Here is a 22,158-nt window from a genome sequence, read left to right on the forward strand (position 1 = left end):
GTCTCAGAGACCTTGATGACAACATTAAGTGCACCAACATTCGAATCATAGGCATCCCAGAAGAAGAAGAAAAAAAGAAAGGGTCTGAGAAAGTACTTGAAGAGGTTATAGTGGAAAACTTCCCCAAGATGGGAAAGGAAATAATTAATCAAGTGCAAGAAGTGCAGAGAGTCCCATACAGAATAAACCCAAGGAGAAATACACTGAGGTACATATTAATCACATTAACAAAAATTAACACAAGGAAAAAATATTAAAAGCAGCAAGAGAAAAGCAGCAAATAACATATAAGGGAAAACCCATAAGATTAACAGCTAATCTTTCTGCAGAAACTCTGTAGGCCAGAAGGGAATGGCAGGATATACTGAAAGTCCTGAAAGAGAGAAACCTACAGCCAAGAATACTCTACCCAGAAAGAATCTCATTCAGATTCGACGGAGAAATCAAGAGCTTTCCAGACAAGCAAAATTTAAGAGAATTCAGCACCACCAAACCAGCCTTACAACAATGGCTTAAGGAATTTATCTAAGTAGGAAACACAAGAGAAAGAAAAGACCTACAAAAACAAACCCAAAACAATTAAGAAAATGGTAATAAGAACACACATGTCAATAATCACGTTAAATGTAAATGGATTAAATGCTCCAACCAAAAGACATAGATTGGCTGAATGGATACAAAAACAAGACCCTTCTATATGCTGCCTACAAGAAACCCACTTCAGACCAAGGGATACATAGAGACTGAAAGTAAAGGGATGGAAAAAGATATTCCATGCAAATAGAAGTCAAAAGAAAGCTGGAGTAGCAATACTCATATCAGACAAATTAGACTTGAAAGTAAAGACTATTACAAGAGACAAGGAAGGACACTACATAATGATCAAGAGATCCATCCAAGAAGAACACATAACAATTGTAAATATCTATGCACCCAACATAGGAGCACCTCAATATATAAGGCAAATGCTAACAGCTATAAAAGGGGAAATTGACAGTAACACAATAATAGTAGGAGACTTTAACACCACACATATCAATGGACAGATCATCCAAACAGAAAATAAATAAAGACACACAAGCTTTAAATGACACATTAGACCATCTTGGCTTAACTGACATTTATAGGACGTTCCATCCAAAAACTACAGAACACACTTTCTTCTCAAGTGCACATGGAACATTCTCCAGGATAGATCACATCTTGGGTCACAAATCAAGCCTCAGTAAAGTCAAGAAAATTTAAATTATATCAAGCATCTTCTCTGACCACAATGCCATGAGATTAGATATCAATTACAGGAAAAAAACTGTAAAAAATACAACCACATGGAGGCTAAACAATACGCTATTAAACAACCAAGAAATCACTAAAGAAATCAAAGAGGGAATAAAAAAATACCTAGAAACAAATGACAATGAAAACACAACAACCAAAACCTATGGGATGCAGCAAAAGCAGTTCTAAGAGGGAAGTTTATAGCAATATAGTCCTACCTCAAGAAACAAGAAAAATATTGAATAAACAACCTAACCTTACACCTAAAACAAGTAGAGAAAGAAGAACAAAGAAACCCCAAAGTGAGCAGAAGGAAAGAAATCATAAAGATCAGAGCAGAAATAAATGAAAAAGAAATGAAGGAAACAATAGCAAAGATCAATGAAACTAAAAGCTGGTTCTTTGAGAAGATAAACAAAATTGAGAAACCATTAGCCAGACTCATCAGGAGAAAAAGGGAGAAGACGGAAATCAACAGAATCAGAAATGAAAAAGGAGAAGTAACAACTGACACTGCAGAAATACAAAGGATCATGAGAGACTACGACAAACAACTATATGCCAATACATTGGATAACATGGAAGAAATGGATAAATTCTTAGATGAGTAAAATCTTCCAAGACTGAACCAGGAAGAAACAGAAAATATGGACAGACCAATCACAAGTACGAACATTGAGACTGTGATTAAAAATCTCCCAACAGGGTGGCAGAGGCTCCTGCAGCGGTCCGGGGTGTGGAGCTGCTCTGCACCCCACAGACCTGACCCTTTCAGCGCTCCGCTCACGCGCCAGCCTACCTCACTCCTCAGCACCATGACCACCACCACCACCTTCAAGGGTGTCGACCCCAAAGGCAGGAATAGCTCCCGGGTTTTGTGGCCTCCAGGTGGCGGATCTAACATTTCATTAGGTTTTGATGAACCAACAGAACAACCCATGAGGAGGCACAAAATGGCCTCTAGCATCTTTGGGACACCGGAGGAAAATCCCTCTTCCTGGGCCAAGTCGGCAGGTGCCAAGTCTAGTGGTGGCTGGGAAGATTCTGAGTCATGTGGACCCCAGAGAAGGAACTCTTCTGAAGCGAACTCTGGAGACTTCTTAGATCTGAAGGGAGACAGTGACGTTCATGAAAACGTGGACACACACTTGCAGGCCAGCCTGGGGCAGAGCGAGGAGAAGCCCGTGCTCACTGCCCCTATCCCAGACTGGTGGCACCGGCGCCCGTCCTGTCCCGGAGAAACCCCCTTGGCGGTAAGTCCAGCCTCGTCCTGGGTTAGCTCAGTCTGCCCTGAACTCTGTTGTTTTGTTTCTTTGTTTTCTCCATGCTTGTGAACTGCACAACTTGAGCCTGACTGTACATCTTTTGGATTTGTTTCATTAAAAAAGAAGCATTTTATGTACTGCTGTCTTTTTTTTTTTTTTGGAAGAACAGGTTCTCTGTCTGTCCTGATTCCTCTGGGTCTATAGGCCTTGGCATGAGTGTTTTCTAGTAGTAGACTGGAGGGAAAGCTTTGTGACACTTAGTACTGTGTTTTTAAGAAGAAATAATTTGGTTTCAGATGTGTTAGAGGATCTTTTGTACTGAGGTTTTAAAACCCTTTTCTTGTCAGCTTTACTTGGGTTTACCAAGCCTGAATTGGACTGACCAGTAAACAGTCCACAGGCGCTGTCCCTTCAGGCCCCCAAACAAGGCTGTCTTGATGCCGAACCTACCTGGTGTTGCTCTAACTTGTCAGTGCCCTTTGCTAAAAGCATCTCTCTGTGCCATATGGAGTGACAGAGGCCTGCGCCCCATGCCTTGCCGCCTGCAAAGCAAAAAACAAACAACTGCCTTTTATTTATGAACCTTAAGAAATATTTAACCCAGATACTAACTTGACCGGTTGAGCAAAGCCTGCTGCTCCCATGCAGAGGAAGGCTTCGATGTACACTCAGACTGATGAATTCCATGTGGTGAAGCAGGGGCGGGGCCACATGGAAGTGGGTCTTCCTGGTGAAGGGACCCCCCCGCCCCGGGGCAGAGCTCTTCTTAGATAACTTGAGGCTGTGTGCATGATGCTGGTGCTTGACCATGAAACGAAAGTCTCATCCTTAAAATGTGTGTTGTACTTCTCAATCCTGGACTGTTGCTTAAAGTAAACAATGTACAAATTTTGGAAAAAAACAAACGAACAAAAAAACTCCCAACAAACAAAAGCCTAGGGCCAGAAGTCTTCACAGGTGAATTCTATCAAACATTTAGAGAAGAGCTTACACCCATCCTTCTCAAACTCTTCCAAAATATAGCAGAAGGAGGAACACTCCCAAACTCATCCTACAAGGCCACTATCACCCTGATACCAAAACCAGGCAAAGATGTCACAAAAAGAGAAAATTACAGGCCAATATAACTGATGAATATAGATGCAAAAATCCTCAACAAAATAGTAGCTAACAGAATCCAACAGCACATTCAAAAGATCATACACCATGATCAAGTGGGGTTTATCCCTGAAATGCAAGGATTCTTCAATATAAGCAAATCAATCAATGTGATACATCATATCAACAAATTGAAGGATAAAAACCATATGATCATCTCAATAGATGCAGAAAAAGCTTCTGACAGAATTCAACATCCATTTATGATAAAAACTCTCCAGAAAATGGGGATAGAAGGAAATTATCTCAACATAATAAAATCCATATATGAGAAACCAAAAGCCAACATCGTTCTAAATGGTGAAAAACTGAAAGCATTCCCTCTAAGATCAGGAACAAGACAAGGGTGCCCACTCTCACCATTATTATTCAACATAGTTTTGGAAGTGTTAGCCACAGCAATCAGAGAAGAAAATGAAATAAAAGGAATCCAAATTGGAAAAAAAGAAGTAAAATTGTCACTCTTTGCAGATGACATGATATTATACGTAGAAAACCCTAAAGATTCTACCAGAAAACAGCTAGCACTAATTGATGAGTTTAGTAAAGTATCAGGATACAAAATTAGTGTACAGAAATCTCTTGCATTCCTACACTAACAACAAAAAAGCAGAAAGAGAAATTAAGGAAACTCTCCCTTTTACCATTGCAACAAAAAGAATAAAACACCTAGGAATAAACCTGCCTAAGGAGGCAAAAGACCTATATGGAGAAAACTTTAAGACACTGATGAAAGAAATCAAAGACAATACAGATGGAGAGACATACCATGTTCTTGGATTGGTAGAATCAACATTGTGAAAGTGACTATCCTACCCAAAGCAATTTACAGATTCAATGCAATCCCTATCAAATTACCAATGGCATTTTTCACAGAACTAGAACAAGAAATCTTACAATTTTTATGGAAACACAAAAGACCCCGAATAGCCAAAGCAATCTTGAGAAGGAAAAATGGAGTTGGTGGAATCAGGCTTCCTGACTTCAAACTATACTACAAGGCCACAGTGATCAAGACAGTATGGTACTGGCACAAAAATAGAAAGAAAGATCAGTGGAACAGAATAGAGAACCTAGAGGAAAACCCATGCACATGTGGGCACCTTATCTTTGACAAAGGAGGCAAGAATATACAGTGGAAAAAAGACAGCCTCTTTAATAAGTGGTGCTGGGAAAATTGGACAGCTACATGTAAAAGAATGAAATTAGAACACTTCCTGACACCATACACAAAAATAAACTCAAAATGGATTAAAGACCTAAATGTAAGGCCAGACCTTATAAAACTCTTAGAGGAAACCATAGGCAGAATACTCTATGACATCCATCAAAGCAAGATCCTTTGTGATCCACCTCCTAGAATCATGGAAATAAAATCAAGAATAAACAAATCGGACCTCATGAAACTTAGAAGCTTTTGCACAGCGAAAGAAACCATAAACAAGACAAGAAGACAACCCTCAGAATGGGAGAAAATATTTGCTAATGAAGCAATGGACAAAGGATTAATCTCCAAAATATACAAGCAGCTCATACAACTTAATACCAAAGAAGCAAACAACCCAAACCACAAATGGGCGGAAGACCTAAATTGACATTTCTCCAAAGAAGACATACAGATGGCCAACAAACACATGAAAAGATGCTCAACAGCACTAATCATTAGAGAAATGCAAGTGAAAGCCACAATGAGGTATCACCTCACACCAATCAGAATGGCCATCATCAAAAAATCTAGAAATAATAAATGTTGGAGAGGGTGTGGAGAGGCGGGAACTCTCTTGCACTGTTGGTGGGAATGTAAGTTGGTACAGCCACTGTGGAAAACAGTTTGGAGGTTCCTTAAAAAACTACAAATAGAACTACCATATGATCCAGTAATCCCACTCCTGGGCATATACCCAGAGGAAACCATAATCCAAAAAGAAACATGTACCTTAAAGTTCATTGCAGCACTATTTACAATAGCTAGGACATGGAAGCAACCTAAATGCCCATCAATGCATGAATGGATAAAGAAGATGTGACACATATATACAAAGGAATATTATTCAGCTATAAAAAGGAATGAGATGGAGATATATGTAATGAGGTGGATAGACCTAGAGTCTGTCATAGAGAGTGAAGTAAGCCAGAAAGAGAAAAACAAATACTGTATGCTAACTCATATATACGGAATCTAAAAAACAAAAATGGTACTGATGAACCCAGTGACAGGGCAAGAATAAGGATGCAGATGCAGAGAATGGACTGGAGGACACGGGGTTGGAGGGGAGTGGGGGGCGAAGGGGAAGCTGGGATGAAGTGAGAGAGTAGCATAGACATATATACACTACCAATTGTAAAATAGATAGCGAGTGGGACATTGCTGCATAACAAAGGGAGATCAAGTCGATGATGGGTGATGCCTTAGAGGGCCAGGACAGGGATGGGGGGAGGGAGTCGTGGGAGGGAGGGGATATGGGGATATATGTATAAATACAGCTGATTCACTTTTGTACCTCAAAAGCTGGTACAAAAGTGTAAAGCAATTATATTCCAATAAAGAGCTTAAAAATTAATATTGTTAATTGTTTTCAAATTTTCTATACCTTCACTGAATTTTCAAATCATTTTTCCCTCAGTTACATGAGAAGTGTGTTAATCTTTCACTGAGTGAATTTTCCCAGTCCTCATTGTTTTTCTGTTAATTTTTCTTTGTGTGTATTTGCAGCTTTACCATGACTGAAAAATAATTGTTATATTTTCCTGGTGAACGAAAGATTTCATTTATATAACATGAACATTTATATCAATGCTTTTTTGCCTTACAATATATTTTTGATAATAATATATCTATGCCAGCATTTTTATGGCATGTGGTTTTTAAATTATTTTATTTTCAAACTTTCTGTGTTTTTATGTTTGTTGAGCAAACATCTTCTTGAAGGAAAAGTTATTGAAGTGTACAGGAAATGCACAAAATCTTACATATTAGTGTAATGAATTTTTCAGTGTGAACACATTCATATCACTAGCACCCAGATCATGAAACAGACCATGACTGGCACCCCAGAATCCCTCTTCAGGTCCCTGTTCAGAGACAGTCAGCATTTCTATTAGTTAATAATTGCATAACACAAAATGGAGAGGAATGACAGAAAGTGAGAGGGATGTATTGAGAGGGAACCAGTTTATATGATTTCATTCTCAAGTGATATATGATTACATAAAAATATTGTATTCTACAAGAAAATGAAAAAAGTTGACTGCATCAGTTCTGCAAAGGGAAGCATTTAAAAAACTTAACACTAGCAAAGGAAGTTAAAGAAAAGATATCTTGAGTTTTATAATAAACAAAATCAAAACTTCCTTCCATAAATAAATCACAACAGTTAAGGGATAAAGGATTCACTGCGACATTATCACAATAGAGAAGACAAAGATATAAAATCTTTAATATAGACAGGCCCATGAAATTCAATAAAAAAGTTCCCAGAAGATAATAGGTGGGTAACATGAGCAAACACTTAATAAGAGAATTAAAAAGATTGGTTAACAGACTCAGGAAAATGGTCCCCCCATCAATAATCAAAGAAATTAAAACTAAAGCAAGGCTATTTTTGGCTATCATACTGGCTATTTCATTTTGGCTGTCATGTTAGTTAAAATTAAAAGGAAAATGTGACCATCAAAACATGGAGAGGATGTAGACAAAAGGGCACTCTCATTTGGGCATTCTGGCTGCATGCAAAAAGAGCCCTAAAAATGTTCTCTTTAGAACATTTTACTTTTGAAAATATTAAAGTAACAGACTATGAATATAAAAATATTTTTTTTCCAGAGACTTTCATTGCATCATTATTTGTAATAGTGAAAGCTTAGAATGTCCTAAACATCCAGTAATGGCGAAATGTTATATAAGTCATGGACCTTTCTTCTGATGTAATCTCAGAAAGCCAAATGTTCAGGAAGTTAATAATGTGGAGACAACTTGCATTATAGAGTTAAGCAAAAAAGCTATATAATTGACTCTCTAGTATTTTCTCAACAAAGTCAAAGACAAAAAGCAATTATAGAAGATAGGAAGGAAATGATGTGAAGTATTACCAATGGTTGTCTTTAAATGGAGGGATAGTGTCTCCATTTCTTCTTTCTCGTGTTCGTTCATGTTTTACAAATTTGCTATAATGAATATGTATTGCTCTTCAGTAGAGAAAAATGAAATAAACCAGAGTTTAAAAACTAAATAATCAAGAACTTGTCCCATTAACTCATCATCACCTACTGTCAGAGACTCATATTTAATCCCGGTTGTGTGATATTGGACTAGTCCCCTTACCTACTTGTGCCTAATTTCCCCTCCTAGAACTATTTTTGCTGACTTAGTCCCAGCAAATGGGATCATCCTCAGCTTTCTTCCTGGGGAGATTAGTCCCTATAGTGAGTAGTTTCCAAGCCTCGGTTTGGAAATGTTCCCTGAAACCCCTAGCACTTGACCTTTCCGGGTGCTGTTAGCATTTCCTATAGTTGAGTGGGACCTATCAGTCATAGACTGAGCTTTGATGGGCTTCCTCCTAGAACCTCATTCTGTCTGCTGTTATTCTGTTGAAGATTCCTGCTCTCTGATTTAAATCTGCTTGGTCACCCATACCCCACAATCAAGTCACCCTGTAGGGATAACTGGCTTCCCCTTCCAGGCTGTAGCTCTGCCCTTGGCTACTTGATCTATCCCAGTTCTGCCATCAGACAGTCTCTGATAAACATCCTTTGATGCCAAGCATCCATCCTGCCTTGAATTTGAGTTTTTCAAAATTACAACAAAGAATGCATTTTAAAGAGCCTGAGGATCTAATCTGCAGAAGGATTCTTTATTGAGAAGGACATCTTCCTCAGCCAAAGAGTCTCCACAAAGCCTCCTTCATGTCCCTGTTCCTCAGGCTGTAGATAAAAGGGTTCAGCATGGGGGTGACCATCGTGTACACCACAGATGCCACCATTCCAGTGTCCGCCGAGTAGGAGGATGAGGGCTGGAAATATACCAGAAAGAGCATCCCATAGAAGAGAGTGACCACTGTCAGGTGAGAGCCACAGGTAGAGAAGACTTTGTGCTTGCCTCCAGCAGAGGGGATCCTGAGGATGGTGTGGATGATGTGGGCATAAGAGAGCAGGACACAGGTGAGAGGGACCACCCCCGAGAGGGCTGCTTCTGCAAACGTATGATCTGAAAGATGTGCGTGTCTGAGCAGGCACGTTTGAGGAGTGGGAGAAGATCACAGAAGAAGTGTGGGATGGAATGGGAGGCACAGAAGGAGAAGTGAGACATGAGGAGAGAGAGCGAGAAGGCCAGGAGGTGGGAGCAGAGCCAGGATGCAGTGACCAGCAGCAGGCAGCGCTGGGGACACATGACGGTGGAGTAGTGGAGAGGAAGGCAGATGGCCACGTAGCGGTCATAAGCCATGACAGCCAGCAGGAAGTCATCCAGCAGGGTCAACGCCATGAAGAAGTACATCTGCACGAGGCACCCAGTGTGGGAGATGGTGTAGTGCTGTGTGTGGAGGTTGACCAGCACCTTGGGGACGATGGTGCAGGAGAAGCAGGTGTCGACGAAGGACAGGTTGGCCAGGAAGAAGTACATGGGGGTGTGGAGGCGGGGGTCAGAGCCGATGGCCAGGACGATGAGCAGGTTCCCCAGCAAGGTGACCAGGTACCCGGCCAGGAAGAGCACGAACAGGAGGGGCTGCTGCTCTGGGTGTTGAGAGAAGCCCAGGAGCAGGAAGTCAGAGATGCTGGTTCGGTTTCTGATTTCCTTCTGAAGCAGAGAAATTAGAGCAGAATCTTGCTTAAATGAAGATTGGCTCTCAATATTACAGAGTCCAAGGACTATGGTCTGTTATTCTCTATGTCTTGAAGAAGTCACTGAGATTCACTAGTAGGTGTAATAGCTGGTTTGCAAAATGTTAGAAACATGAGGACTATGGACTCTGATAAAGAGGCATCAGGGTAGAGATGTAGTTTGGATTCTAGACTCCTCCTGTAACATGGCAGGTTTTCCCCATGGAGGGTATGAATAAGACTGAACTGGGATTCACTTGGAAGAATCTCTTCAAAATAATCCCCTTGAAACTATAGAACAGCCATTTGAAATTCCTTGTCTTATTTTTGTTTTTATAAATTTATTTTTATTTTTGGCTGCATTGGGTCTTTGTTGCTGTGCGCAGGCTTTCTCTAGTTGTGTAAAGCAGGACGCCATGCATCCTTGTGGTGCATGAGCTTCTCAGTGTGGTGGCTTCTCTTGTTGTGGAGCACTGGCTCTAGGCACGGGGGGTTCAGTAGTTGTGGCACACGGGCTCAGTAGTGGGGCTCGTGGGCTCTAGAGCACAGGCTCAGTAGTTGTGGCACACGGGCTTAGTTACTCCAAGGCATGTGGGATCTTCCCAGACCAGGAATCCAACCCATGTCCTCTGCATTGGCAGGTGGATTCTTAACCACTGCGCCACCTGGGAAGTCCACCTTGTCTTATTGTTGTGCTCATTTTGGGGTCATGCATATACTAGGATTTAGCGGGCAAAACGGGGCTCTGTTTGTATGTGTGTGAGTGTGTGAGTGCATATTGAGGGAGATGGAAGGAGGAATAGGTTCTTCCCAGCAGAGCCAGCCAAGATTTAGGGGTCTCTAGCTGTGCTGGGGATGCTCTGGCCCCCTTTGCTTCGAAGACCCTTCCCACGAGTTGGTATGGTTTTGAGAATCCTGCAAACTGAAAAGCACTTTATCGTTAAGGGCACATTTTCATTCTAGTCATCCACCTCCCCATCAACAATTTTTGTTTTAATATCAGGGCTTTGGCATCTGGAGATGGGGTAGGAATCATCTCACTGTTTCTTATGCTCAGTCTGCCTTTGGTCAATGACAACACTGAATCTCTGTTTCCTGTTTTGTACCATGTGTAACTACTTCACTGACTCATTGAAGTTATTACTGAAATAACGCATGTAGAGGGCAGGCAGCTAATAAGGGCAGTGATGTTACTGTCATTGTTAGTAGCAGGTGATGAAACGTGAACCAGGAACACAGCACATAGTGAAAAAGCACTGGGAGATGTGCTTTACTGCTCTGTTCCTCACATGCCTTTTAATCTTTGGGAAATTTTCTCTCCTATTGAGCCTTGCTTTTCTTATATAAGTTAGAGGTAGTGGCCCTACCTGATAGGATTGTTGAAGAGGCCAAATGCTGGGATTCGTTGCAGTTTCTTCATGAATCATGACGTGCAATCAAGATGTGAAATTCGAATGAGCTGTGTGATAATGTGGAGGAAGAAGGCCACGGTCAGCCAGTGGCAGCAGGTGCCAATGTCATGTTTGTTTAGGGTCGTGAATAAAAAGATAATATACCTCTGGAGTCTGAAAGAATTTTCCCACTCTTTACTCTTGATGAGGTCTCGAGAAAGTCACAAACTTTTTCAGCTGCAGTTTCTTCATTGACTTAAATGGGATAATGATAGAATTTACTATATAGAGTGGTTACGAGTATTAAATTCGATAATAATTATATAACATTTAGATCAAGGCTGACACGTAGTAAGTGCTCAATAAATATGACCTGTTATTGTTATTACTGTTTTTAATAAAATGAGGGTGCATGGTTATTGCTGAGTCCTGGTCACTGCCTGCATCTTGGGCTTGTAAGATTGTGAGATGTCAGTATAAAAAGACATCATCACCAGTATCATCAGCACACCAGTACTACCTCTGACTTTACTCAGAACTGTCAATGGCAAAGCTTTTGTTTTGGCATCTGGGAACCAAGTGTAAACTGGGTCAAATAACTTACTCATGAGCTCTCTAGTTATTAATTGTATAATGGGAATGGATAATTCTATCTTAAATGATTCAGCTTGCACAAATTTTAACGAAAAGAAAGCATGTGAATGAGTTGGATAACTGTAATGGAAGCAGAGGAGTGAATTACTGACATGGACTTGGTGTGGTGGCTGGGAGTGATTCTGGGAACCAGGCCTGTTCCAGGGGACAACGGTGAATTACGCTCTGTAATGGCACAGGGGCTGTGTCCCGGCCACAGGTGGGGCTGGGGGAAGGGTGCTCTGAGACCCATTCTCCACAATGCCTTCAGTCTGCACCTTCAGGGATGTGATGAATCCCAGAACTAGGTGCCCTCATGGTGATCAGAAGGTCCAGAAAATAACTGGCAGCCAGGGATGTAGATAAAAAGGCAAAAGTGAAAAGGGAGAGGCTCTGTGGGCTGTGTGTGTATATACGTGAGTGTGAGTGGGTGAGTGTACCCATGTGGCCTTAGGTAGACTCTCTCTTCCCATCTCTATGCCTCTGTTCTCACTTGGGGGTGCTGGCCAACCTCAGTCTGTGACACTTCCAGGAAGGAGGTCGGGTTCGCTATCCTGTTGTTTCCCCAAGAAGACATGGCTGGAGTCGCAGAGCCCTTCCCTGTGTGTAGGAACAGCACAGATTGAAGACTCAGGTCATGAGTGACGTCTCAGGCACAGGAGCCTGGAGGAGCTGCTGCTTTTTCACAAGCAGTGTCTCCTGGGACCCATTCCCACACCTAGTTAGAGACAAATTGGGACCATTGTCCAACCAGCCCTCTGGACAGTGGTCCCCAGTGTCCCAGCAGCATCAGTGATAATTCCATTCAGGTGGACCAGGCTGGGCTCTGTGGCAGCACCCCTGGTTTCTCCCTTGTGTGATGTGCAGCCTGGATCCGTCCTCCCTGCCTTAACCCTGAACTGATCCATCTCTGTCCTGGAGTCCATCCTTTCAATTAGCCCCAGTCCTAATGGGTGTAATAGAGTATGTCCCAGAAAATAAGTAAAAAATATAGAATAGATCAGAGGTCATAGTCTTTGCTTTTAAATGTCATGTAGAAGAGGAAACATTTAATGATGTCAGAGAACAGAGATATGAATAATACTTAGGTTCTGTATTGGGCCCAGGGTGCCTAATAATTTATTTATAAATACAAATTAATTTATTTCTGGATATGTTTGTTTCTGTTTAAATACATCTTTTGTATAAAAGGATTTATAAAATATGTATATTCTCTTATGAATGTTAAGAAAATTAATGCCTATTCTCCCATCACTCACTTTATTTTATTTTATTTTTTTTTTCATCACTCACTTTAAATACTATATGGGTCTATCCTTTATTTATTTATTTATTTATTGCTCCACGATAGGGATTTTAAAAAAATTTTATTTTTATTTTTAATTTTTAAAATCTTTATACGGTTTTAAAAATTACTTTCCTTTTAAAACTTTTGCAAAATATTGGCTGTATTCCCTGTGTTGTACAAAACACCCATGAGTCTATCTTACACCCAAGAGGTTGTACTTCTCTTTCCCTCTCCGTTCTATACTGCGCCTCTCTCCCCTCCCCACTGGTAACCACTAGTTTGTTCTCTGTATATGTGATTCTGCTTCTTTTTTGTTTTATTAAGTAGTTTGTTGTATTTTTTTTAGATTCCACATTTAAGTGATATCATACAGTATTTGTCTTTCTCTGTCTGTCTTATTTCTCTTAGCATACTGCCCAAGAAATTGTTAGAAACCAATCACCTAGATATCACTTCCCAGATTCAGAAGCTGCCAGCATGGTGGAAGCTCCTTTGTGTATCCTGTTAATCATTACTCTTTCCTCTTTCTCAAAGTAAAATGATTCCCACCAAATTTCTAACATTTTATTTTAGTTTTGCTTGTTTTTGAACTTTATATAAATGCCCTCATGCATTATGTACTCTCCTTTCCTGCTCTTTTGTTCAATTGTTTCCTTTTGTGAGATCACCTGGACAGCTATAGGCAGTGGTTGCGAGTTCATTTCCATTGCTGTGAGTTGCTACATTGTATGATGATGGCACACATTAGTCATGCAATCTATTCTTGAAGGAATAATTGTGTTTTTGGTTATTTGGAATAATACTGCGATGATCATTCCTGTATATGTTCTTGGTGCACACATGCATTTCCTTCTCTTTCATACACACTTAGGAGTGGACTTTCTTGGTTTTAGGATTTCTACATCTTCAATTTTAGTATCCAATATCAAGTCGACTTCCAAAGAGATTGTACCAAGTTGCACTTCCACCAGCAGTAAGTGAGGGTGTGGTTGTAGCTCATTCTTGGTAACACCTGGTGGTGTCTGCCTTTTTCACTGTAGTCATTTGGTATGTGTGTATTGGGGGGCATCTCCTGAGTTTGATTTTATAGTTCAGTGATTAATAATGAGACCGAGTGCCTTTAAAATAATTATTAGCATTTTTATTTCCTAATTTTGAAACTGCTTGTCTAAATTTTTGTTCATTTTTCCTTTTAGTTATCTGTTTTATTCTAATTTACTCATAGAACGATTTAGTTGAGAAAGCAGCCCTTTGTGTATTATATGTGTGACAGACAGCTTCTGTCTTTATGCTTTCTCTCTTTGCTCTCGTTACAGTCTTGTTTGCTGTGTAAATGTTTTAAATGTTAATTGATTGAATTCATCAGTGCTTTCCTTTCTGCTTAATGCTTTACTTGTGTCTGATTTACAAAGTCCATTCTTCCCATAGTTCAGAAAGGTATATGTCAGCATTTTCTTCTAAAAACCTTGTAATTTTGCTTCTCACAATCAGTGCTTTAGTCACTCTGGAATTGATTTTGGTGTATGTTGTGCAGTGAGGGCTGGGGTGTCTACTTTTTAGTTGTTTTTGCTTCAAGACACCTAATTAATAATTTGAATTCTTCCTGTATAGACTTCTTTGAATTGCAGTAGTATGAAAGTATCACCTGTGAATAAAATGCAGTTTTGTTTCTTCCCTTAGAGAATTTATATCTCATTTACTTTTCTTATGCTACTGCACTGGATGTGACCTCAAGTACCATGTGAGATAGTTGTGGTGAGAGCTGGTATTTTGTCTTTTTCCTCATTTGTACGGGAAGGAGTTAAATGTATAATTATTATATATATATGCTGTATGTTTGAAAAGAGAACTCTTTTTTCCAGATGAAGAAAATTTCCTTCTGTGTCCATCTGCTAACAGGACTTTTACAAGCATACATTGAATTACATCAAGTTTTTTCCTTGCATCTATTGAGATATTATTCTCGCCTCATGCGATTTCTGTCCTTGGTTTTATAAAATAGTGACTTACTTTTTTGATTTTTTAAAAATAAATTTATTTATTTATTTATTTTATTGGGTCTTTTTTTTGCTGTGCATGGGCTTTCTTTTAGTTGTGGTGAGTGGGGGTTACTCTTCGTTGTGGTGTGTGGGCTCCTCATTGCTGTGGCTTCTTTTGTTGTGGAGCACAGGCTCTAGGCACGTGGGCTTCAGTAGTTGCAGCACATGGACTCAACAGTTGTGGCTCACAGGCTCTAAAGCATAGGCTCAGTAGTTGTGGTGCACGGGCTTAGTTGCTCTGCGGCATGTGGGATCTTCCTGGAGCAGGGATCGAACCTGTGTCCCCTGCATTGGCAGGTGGATTCTTAATCACTGCACCACCTAGGAAGCCCCACTTTTTTGATTTTTGAATGTTAAATCAGCTTTGCAGTCCTGGGAAAACTCAACTTAGTAATGATAATATCATATTTTCCTCAGCCTATTGTACTTTCTTGCAATGTTTTTGTTCACTTTAGGTGTCAAGGTTGTGGTGTTCTCTAAAAGGGAATTGGTGGGTGTTTCCTTATTTTCTATTCTCTGAAAGAGTTTTGCAAAGTAGAAATTATTTACTTCTTGAATTTAAATAAAACTATTGCAGTCATCTGGGTCTGAAATTTTCTTTGAGAAAAAGTTTGGCTACTGATTCAATTTCCTCAGTGGTTATTAGGTCTATTCAGGCTTTCTATTTCTTACTAATTTTTTTAGATGAGATATCTTTTTTTAGAAATTTGTCTATTTAATCTAAATTTAAAATTTATTCATATAACATTATAATATCCTCTTTATTTTAACATCAGAGGTAATGCCATTCTGTGTTAGACAGAACCACTTTAATGATATGGTTTCATTCTAAACTAATATATGGTTATATGAAAAATACTGAATTATACAAGAAAGTGAAAAAAGTTGAATATTTGCATGAATTCTGCAAAGGGAGGATTTTAAATTTAAATCTAGCAAAAGAGTTTACAAAGAAGATATCTTGATTTGATAACAAAATAAATACTTCCTTACATTTAAAAAACCGACACAGCTTTCTGCCCGTGGACACCGCCGAGTAAGCATCGTTGACATCTCCCCTCTCCACTGCCGTCATGTCTAAGTCAGAGTCTCCCAAAGAGCCTGAACAGCTGCGGAAGCTCTTCATCGGAGGTTTGAGCTTTGAAACAACCGATGAGAGTCTGAGGAGCCATTTTGAGCAATGGGGAACGCTCACAGACTGTGTGGTAATGAGGGATCCAAACACGAAGCGCTCCAGAGGCTTTGGGTTTGTCACCTATGCCACTGTGGAGGAGGTGGATGCGGCCATGAATGCAAGGCCACACAAGGTGGATGGAAGAGTTGTGGAACCAAAGAAGGCCGTCTCAAGAGAAGATTCTCAAAGACCTGGTGCCCACTTAACTGTGAAAAAGATTTTTGTCAGTGGCATTAAAGAAGACACTGAGGAACATCACTTAAGAGATTATTTTGAACAGTATGGGAAAATTGAAGTGATTGAAATCATGACTGACCGAGGCAGTGGCAAAAAGAGAGGCTTTGCTTTTGTAACCTTTGATGACCATGACTCCGTAGACAAGGTTGTCATTCAGAAATACCACACTGTGAATGGCCACAACTGTGAAGGAAGGAAAGCCCTATCTAAGCAAGAGGTGGCTAGTGCTTCATCGAGTCAGAGAGGTCGAAGTGGTTCTGGAAACTTTGGTGGTGGTTGTGGAGGTGGTTTTGGTGGGAATGACAACTTTGGTTGTGGAGGAAACTTCAGTGGTCGCGGTGGCTTTGGTGGCAGCTGCAGTGGTGGTGGATATGGTGGCCGTGGGGATGGCTATAATGGATTTGGTAATGATGGAAGCAATTTTGGAGGTGGTGGAAGATACAATGATTTTGGCAATTACAACAATCAATCTTCAAATTTTGGACCCATGAAAAGAGGGGACTTTGGAGGCAGAAGTTCTGGCCCCTATGGCGGTGGAGGCCAATACTTTGCCAAACCACGAAACTGAGGTGGCTATGGCGGTTCCAGCAGCAGTAGTAGCTATGGCAGTGGCAGAAGGTTTTAATTACTGCCAGGAAGCAAAGCTTAGCAGGAGAGGAGAGCCAGAGAAGTGACAGGGAAGCTACAGGTTACAACAGATTTGTGAACTCAGCCAAGCACAGTGGTGGCAGGGCCTAGCTGCTACAAAGAAGACATGTTTTAGACAATACTCATGTGTATGGGCCAAAAAACCTCGAGGACTATATTTGTGACTAATTGTATAACAGGTTATTTTAGTTTCTGTTCTGTGGAAAGTGTAAAGCATTCCAACAAAGGGTTTTAATGTAGATTTTTTTTTTTGCACCCATGCTTTTGACTGCTAAATGTAATAGTCTGATCATGATGCTGAATAAATGTGTCTTTTTAAAAATGTGCTGTGTAAAGTTAGTCTACTCTGAAGCCATTTTGGTAAATTACCCCAACAGTGTGAAGTTAGAATTCCTTCAGGGTGATGCCAGGTTCCATTTGAAATTTATTTACAACCTGCTTTGGTGGAGAAGCTGTTGTCTTCAGAAACCGTGGTGTAGCTGAACTGACAGTTACTGTGTTGTGACCTGGAGTTCACCTTTATTTATTTTTTTAAAATTTTATTTATTTATTTATTATTTTTTTGGGGGTACACCAAGTTCAATCATCTGTTTTTATACACATATCCCTGTATTCCCTCCCTCCCTCGACTCCCCCCCCCACCCTCCCTCGAGTCCCCCCCACCCTTCCCATCCCAGTCCTCTAAGGCATCTTCCATCCTTGAGTCCTGGAGTTCACCTTTAAAAGGGTCACCCAAGCAAAGTCACGGAAGTTTTTTGGTTATTAATATTATGATTGTTGGCACATCCTATGCAATATATCTAAATTGAATTATGGTACCAGTTAAAGTTACAGATGGGAATGAAGCTTGTGTATCATCCATTATCATGTGTAATCAATAAACGATTTAATACCCTCTTGAATGGAAAAAAAAAAAACTGACAAAGTTAAGGTACTGCCCTGGTGGTTCGGTGGTTAAGACTCTGTGCCTCTAATGCTCGGGATGCAGGTTTCATCCCTGGTCGGGGAACTAAGATCCCACATGCTGCAGGGCATGGCCAAAAAAAAAAAATCACAAACTTAAGAAATAAAGAATTAACCAGGAACATTCCCAAAGTAAAGAAGACAAAGATATAATATCTTTAATATAAAACGGCCCATACAAATGAATAAAAAATTTCAGAAGGTGATAGGCAGATGACATGAATAAACAATTTTAAGAGAATTTTTAAAAATTAATGGACTTAAGAGCATAGTCCTCTTACCAATAATCAAAGAAATTAAAACTAATGCAAGGACATACCATTGTAGCTATCATATTAGTTACATGTAGGGGAAAATGTGAATATCAAAATATGGAGAGGATATAGACAAAAGGACACTTGTATTTGGGCATTCTGGCAGCATAGATAAAAGACCCCCAAAATGTTCTTCTTAGATGTTCTACTTTTGAAAATATTAAAGTTATAGGCTGTGTACATAAAAAGCCTTTCTTTTCAGAGACTTTCATTGCATTGTTATTTGCAATCGTGAAAGCTTAGAAATCTCCTTAATCTTCCAACAAAGGGGAAACATTATATAAGTCATGGACCTTTCCTCTGATACAATCTCAGAGATTCAAATGTTCAGGAGGAGTTAATAATGTGGAGACAACTTGTGTTATAAAGTCAAGCAAAAAAGTTATATGATTGTACGTCATTTTCTCAACAAAGTAAAAGACAGTAAGCGATTATAGAAGACAGGAGGGAAATGACGTGAGTTATTATCAGTGGTTGTCTTTAAACGGAGGGATAGTGAGTGCTTCCTTTTCTTCTTTTTCCTATTTGTATGTTTTAAAAATTTACTATGAGCACGTATTTTTCTGAAGTATGGAAGAATGAAATAAGCCAGAGCTTAAAAGGTAAAAAAATCATGCATCTGTTCCAATAACTCATAGCTACTCACTGTCACAATCTTAGTTCTCATCCCAGTTGTATAATTTTGGACCAGCCTCCGATCTACCTGTGCTTAGTTTCCTCTCCTAGAATTACTCTTGGTCACTTATTCTCAGCAAATAGTGTGTCTTCTGGTTCCGCTTTCTCCCTATGTAGGTTAATCTCTATAAGATTAAGATTAATCGCTATAAGATTAATCTCTATCTTGTTTCCAAAGATGGGCTTGGAAATGGTCCCTGAAACTCAGACACTTAACCCTTCCAGATATTGTCAGTATCTCTTGTTGCTGAATGGGCAGGTTAGCTATAGACGGAGTTGTTACTTGGGCTTCCTCCAAGAACCTATATTCTGTCTGATGTCATCTTTAAATGATTCTCACTCTCTGGTTTGATTCTGCTTGGTCACCCACATCCAGGAATCAAGTCACCTTGTAGGGACTGCTGGCCATTCACTCCCAGGCTGTATCTCTGTCCTTGGCCATTTGCTCGTATTCCAGTCCTGCCAAGTCAGGCATTCTCCATCTGTAAAACCTGCTTGTGATGCTCAGCCCCATCTTGCTTTGAATCTGAGTTTTTCAAAGTTACGAGGGTGAGTCAAAAATTATCTGCACTCTGGTTGTAGAAGTTATTTTAATTAACTTTTAGAAAAGACAAATACATCATTTTTCGACATAATCCCCTTGCTTTTCAATACATTTTGTCCATCTGTCAATAAGCTTTCATATTTCCTCATTAAAAAATGTTTTAGGCTGAGCTGCGAGCCATGAATGCACTGCTGTCTTCGCTTCTTTATCAGAAGTGGAATCTTCGTCCTCATAGGGAGGCTTTCAGGGGATGAAATTGGTGAAAGTCCAGTGGAGCAAGATCAGGACTATAGGGAGGATGATTTAACACCTCAAAACGAAGTTTTTGCAGCGTGTTGACAGTGTGGGCAGAAGTGTGTGGATGAGCACACCCTCAGACCACAAAAAGCGAATCACTGCACGCTGCTCTTCTTTCGTGCAAATCACAAGTGGGGCATCCATTTTTGCTCGCACCACAGTAACAAATGAATTGATGTAACACGTTCACACCTGCACAGCAGTGACTGGGGAGACAGTAGCCTTGAACTGGAAGCACTGATAAGACAGTGAAACCAACAGAAGTATTTACATAATCGGAGTCCGGATAATTTTTGACTCACCCTCCTACAATGAAGAGGCATTTCACAGAGCCTGAGCTTCTAATCTGGGACAGGACCTTTTACTGAGTAGAACATTTTCTCCAGCTGAAGAATCTCCACAAAGCTCCCTTCATGTCTCTGTTCCTCAGGCTGTAGATAAAGGGGTTCATCATAGCGGTGACCATTGTGTAAATCACAGACATAACCATTCCAGTATCTGCTGAGTAGGAGGATGAGGGCCGAAAATATACCAGAAAGAGCGTCCCATAGAAGAGAGTGACCACTGTCAGGTGAGAGCCACAGGTAGAGAAGACTTTGTGCTTGCCCCCAGCAGAGGGAATCCTGAGGACGGTGTGGATGATGTGGGCGTATGACACTAAGACACAGGTGAGAGGGATCATACCTGAGAGAACGGCTTCTGTTAACATGGTGACCTGAAAGATGTGCGTGTCTGAGCAGGCAAGCTTGAGGAGTGGGGGTACATCACAGAAGAAGTGTGGGATGGAATGGGAGGCACAGAAGGAGAAGTGAGACATGAGGAGAGAGAGCGAGAAGGCCAGGAGATGGGAGCAGAGCCAGGATGCAGTGACCAGCAGCAGGCAGCGCTGGGGACACATGACGGTGGAGTAGTGGAGAGGAAGGCAGATGGCCATGTAGCGGTCATAGGCCATGACAGCCAGCAGGAAGTCATCCAGCAGGGCCAACGCCATGAAGAAGTACATCTGCACGAGGCACCCAGTGTGGGAGATGGTGTAGTGCTGTGTGTGGAGGTTGACCAGCACCTTGGGGACGATGGTGCAGGAGAAGCAGGTGTCGACGAAGGACAGGTTGGCCAGGAAGAAGTACATGGGGGTGTGGAGGTGGGGGTCAGAGCCGATGGCCAGGACGATGAGCAGGTTCCCCAGCACGGTGACCAGGTACCCGGCCAGGAAGAGCACGAACAGGAGGGGCTGCTGCTCTGGGTGTTGAGAGAAGCCCAGGAGCAGGAAGTCAGAGATGCTGGTTTGGTTTGTAATTCCCATTTAAAGTAGAAAAATGCAAGGAAAATATTGCTTAAATATACTCCAAAAAGTTACACCATTCAAAGGCTTTTGCCTGTTTTCTATGTTTTTTTCAAAGGGCCAGAGATGCACAAGCATCTCTTGCGGGTGGGCATGTAAACATGTACAGAGGTGAGAACTAAGGACAACAATTGGGAGACTTGTTGGGGGTGAACTCTGCCTTGCAGCTGTTTTCTAGATTGTCCTGCAGAACTCCTGGATGAGGTTGAACTGGAGATTAGCTGGGAAAAAAGTTACTAAGTCTCAGTTTCAAGCCTACCTTTTTAAATAGGAAAGCAATCAATTTCATAGGCTTGTGAAGTTTGAATATGATATCATGGGGATATGCATTTACTAGAACATTGTTAAGGATCATTCTCTCTCTATCTTTCTTTCATGTGTGTGCATGCGTGTGTGTGTGTGTGTGTGTGTTGCTGAGGAGTACAGAAGGGAGACTAATTACATAGAAAGGTCATAGCTGGCACTCAGATAGTCTTGGTGTGATGGGACTCTCTGTCCTCTTTTTCTTTTGAAGGTCCATCAGGTGAGCTAATGTGGATAAACTGACTTTATAAACTCAAAGGTGTTTTACAAACGAGAGTTCTCATGGTCATCAACATCATCAGCATCTTCAGGCCTTAGGAGTGTTGGCTTTGGTGTCCCATAGACTGGATGGAATTCCTTTCTGGCTGTGTTATCCTCTGCAGCCTGCACCTCCTCTTATCCTCTTTTTGCTTCAGTGTCCTTGTCTGTAAATTATGTGCATACTTTGTATACTTATTGTAGATAATCAATGAGATGACATACTGAAAGCGCTAGCACAGAACAGGTTTTCAATAAATAGTGGCAATTGTTACTCATATTGCTAGAAGCAATAGTAGATAAAATGGAACCTGTGGTTTCTGATGCACCAGAAAATGGTACTGGACATGCCTCCAAGATCTAAACTCTCATTACCTTTTATATTTTGGGAAGTTATTTACTCTCTCTGAGTCTCATTTGCTTCATCAATAAGATGTGGACATAAACTGCCCATATAGGATGGTTGAGAGTATCAGAATGCCAGAATCAGTTAAAAGTTTTTTTCAGGACCTGTGATATAAGATCCAAAATGAGGGG

The 22,158-nt window shown here is 40.7% G+C and overlaps 2 protein-coding genes and 2 pseudogenes across 2 annotated transcripts; 2 read left to right on the forward strand and 2 right to left on the reverse strand.

Moving 5' to 3' along the window:
• The first annotated feature begins 2,093 nt into the window (after positions 1-2,093).
• On the forward strand, positions 2,094-2,627 carry LOC130846435 (jupiter microtubule associated homolog 1-like; annotated as a pseudogene).
• A 5,945-nt stretch (positions 2,628-8,572) lies between these two features.
• On the reverse strand, positions 8,573-15,941 carry LOC130844268 (olfactory receptor 1361-like; annotated as a pseudogene).
• Positions 15,940-16,910, forward strand: LOC130846032 (heterogeneous nuclear ribonucleoprotein A1-like). The gene has a single exon (XM_057723994.1). It carries the CDS (start codon positions 15,940-15,942, stop codon positions 16,843-16,845), a length of 906 nt encoding a protein of 301 aa, XP_057579977.1. The 3' UTR covers positions 16,846-16,910.
• A 3,169-nt stretch (positions 16,911-20,079) lies between these two features.
• Positions 20,080-21,021, reverse strand: LOC130844269 (olfactory receptor 1361-like). Its single transcript, XM_057720588.1, has one exon. The coding sequence runs from the start codon at positions 21,019-21,021 to the stop codon at positions 20,080-20,082; it is 942 nt and encodes a 313-aa protein (XP_057576571.1).
• Between the last annotated feature and the right edge of the window lie 1,137 nt (positions 21,022-22,158).

This window comes from Hippopotamus amphibius, chromosome 2 (genome assembly GCF_030028045.1).
Source record: "Hippopotamus amphibius kiboko isolate mHipAmp2 chromosome 2, mHipAmp2.hap2, whole genome shotgun sequence".
In the NCBI taxonomy this organism is placed as follows: Eukaryota; Metazoa; Chordata; class Mammalia; order Artiodactyla; family Hippopotamidae; genus Hippopotamus; species Hippopotamus amphibius.

Coding starts and splice junctions, on each gene's coding strand:
- LOC130846032 (XM_057723994.1), top strand. CDS start 15,940: ATGTCTAAGTCAGAGTCTCCCAAAGAGCCTGAACAGCTGCGGAAGCTC.
- LOC130844269 (XM_057720588.1), bottom strand. CDS start 21,021: ATGGGAATTACAAACCAAACCAGCATCTCTGACTTCCTGCTCCTGGGC.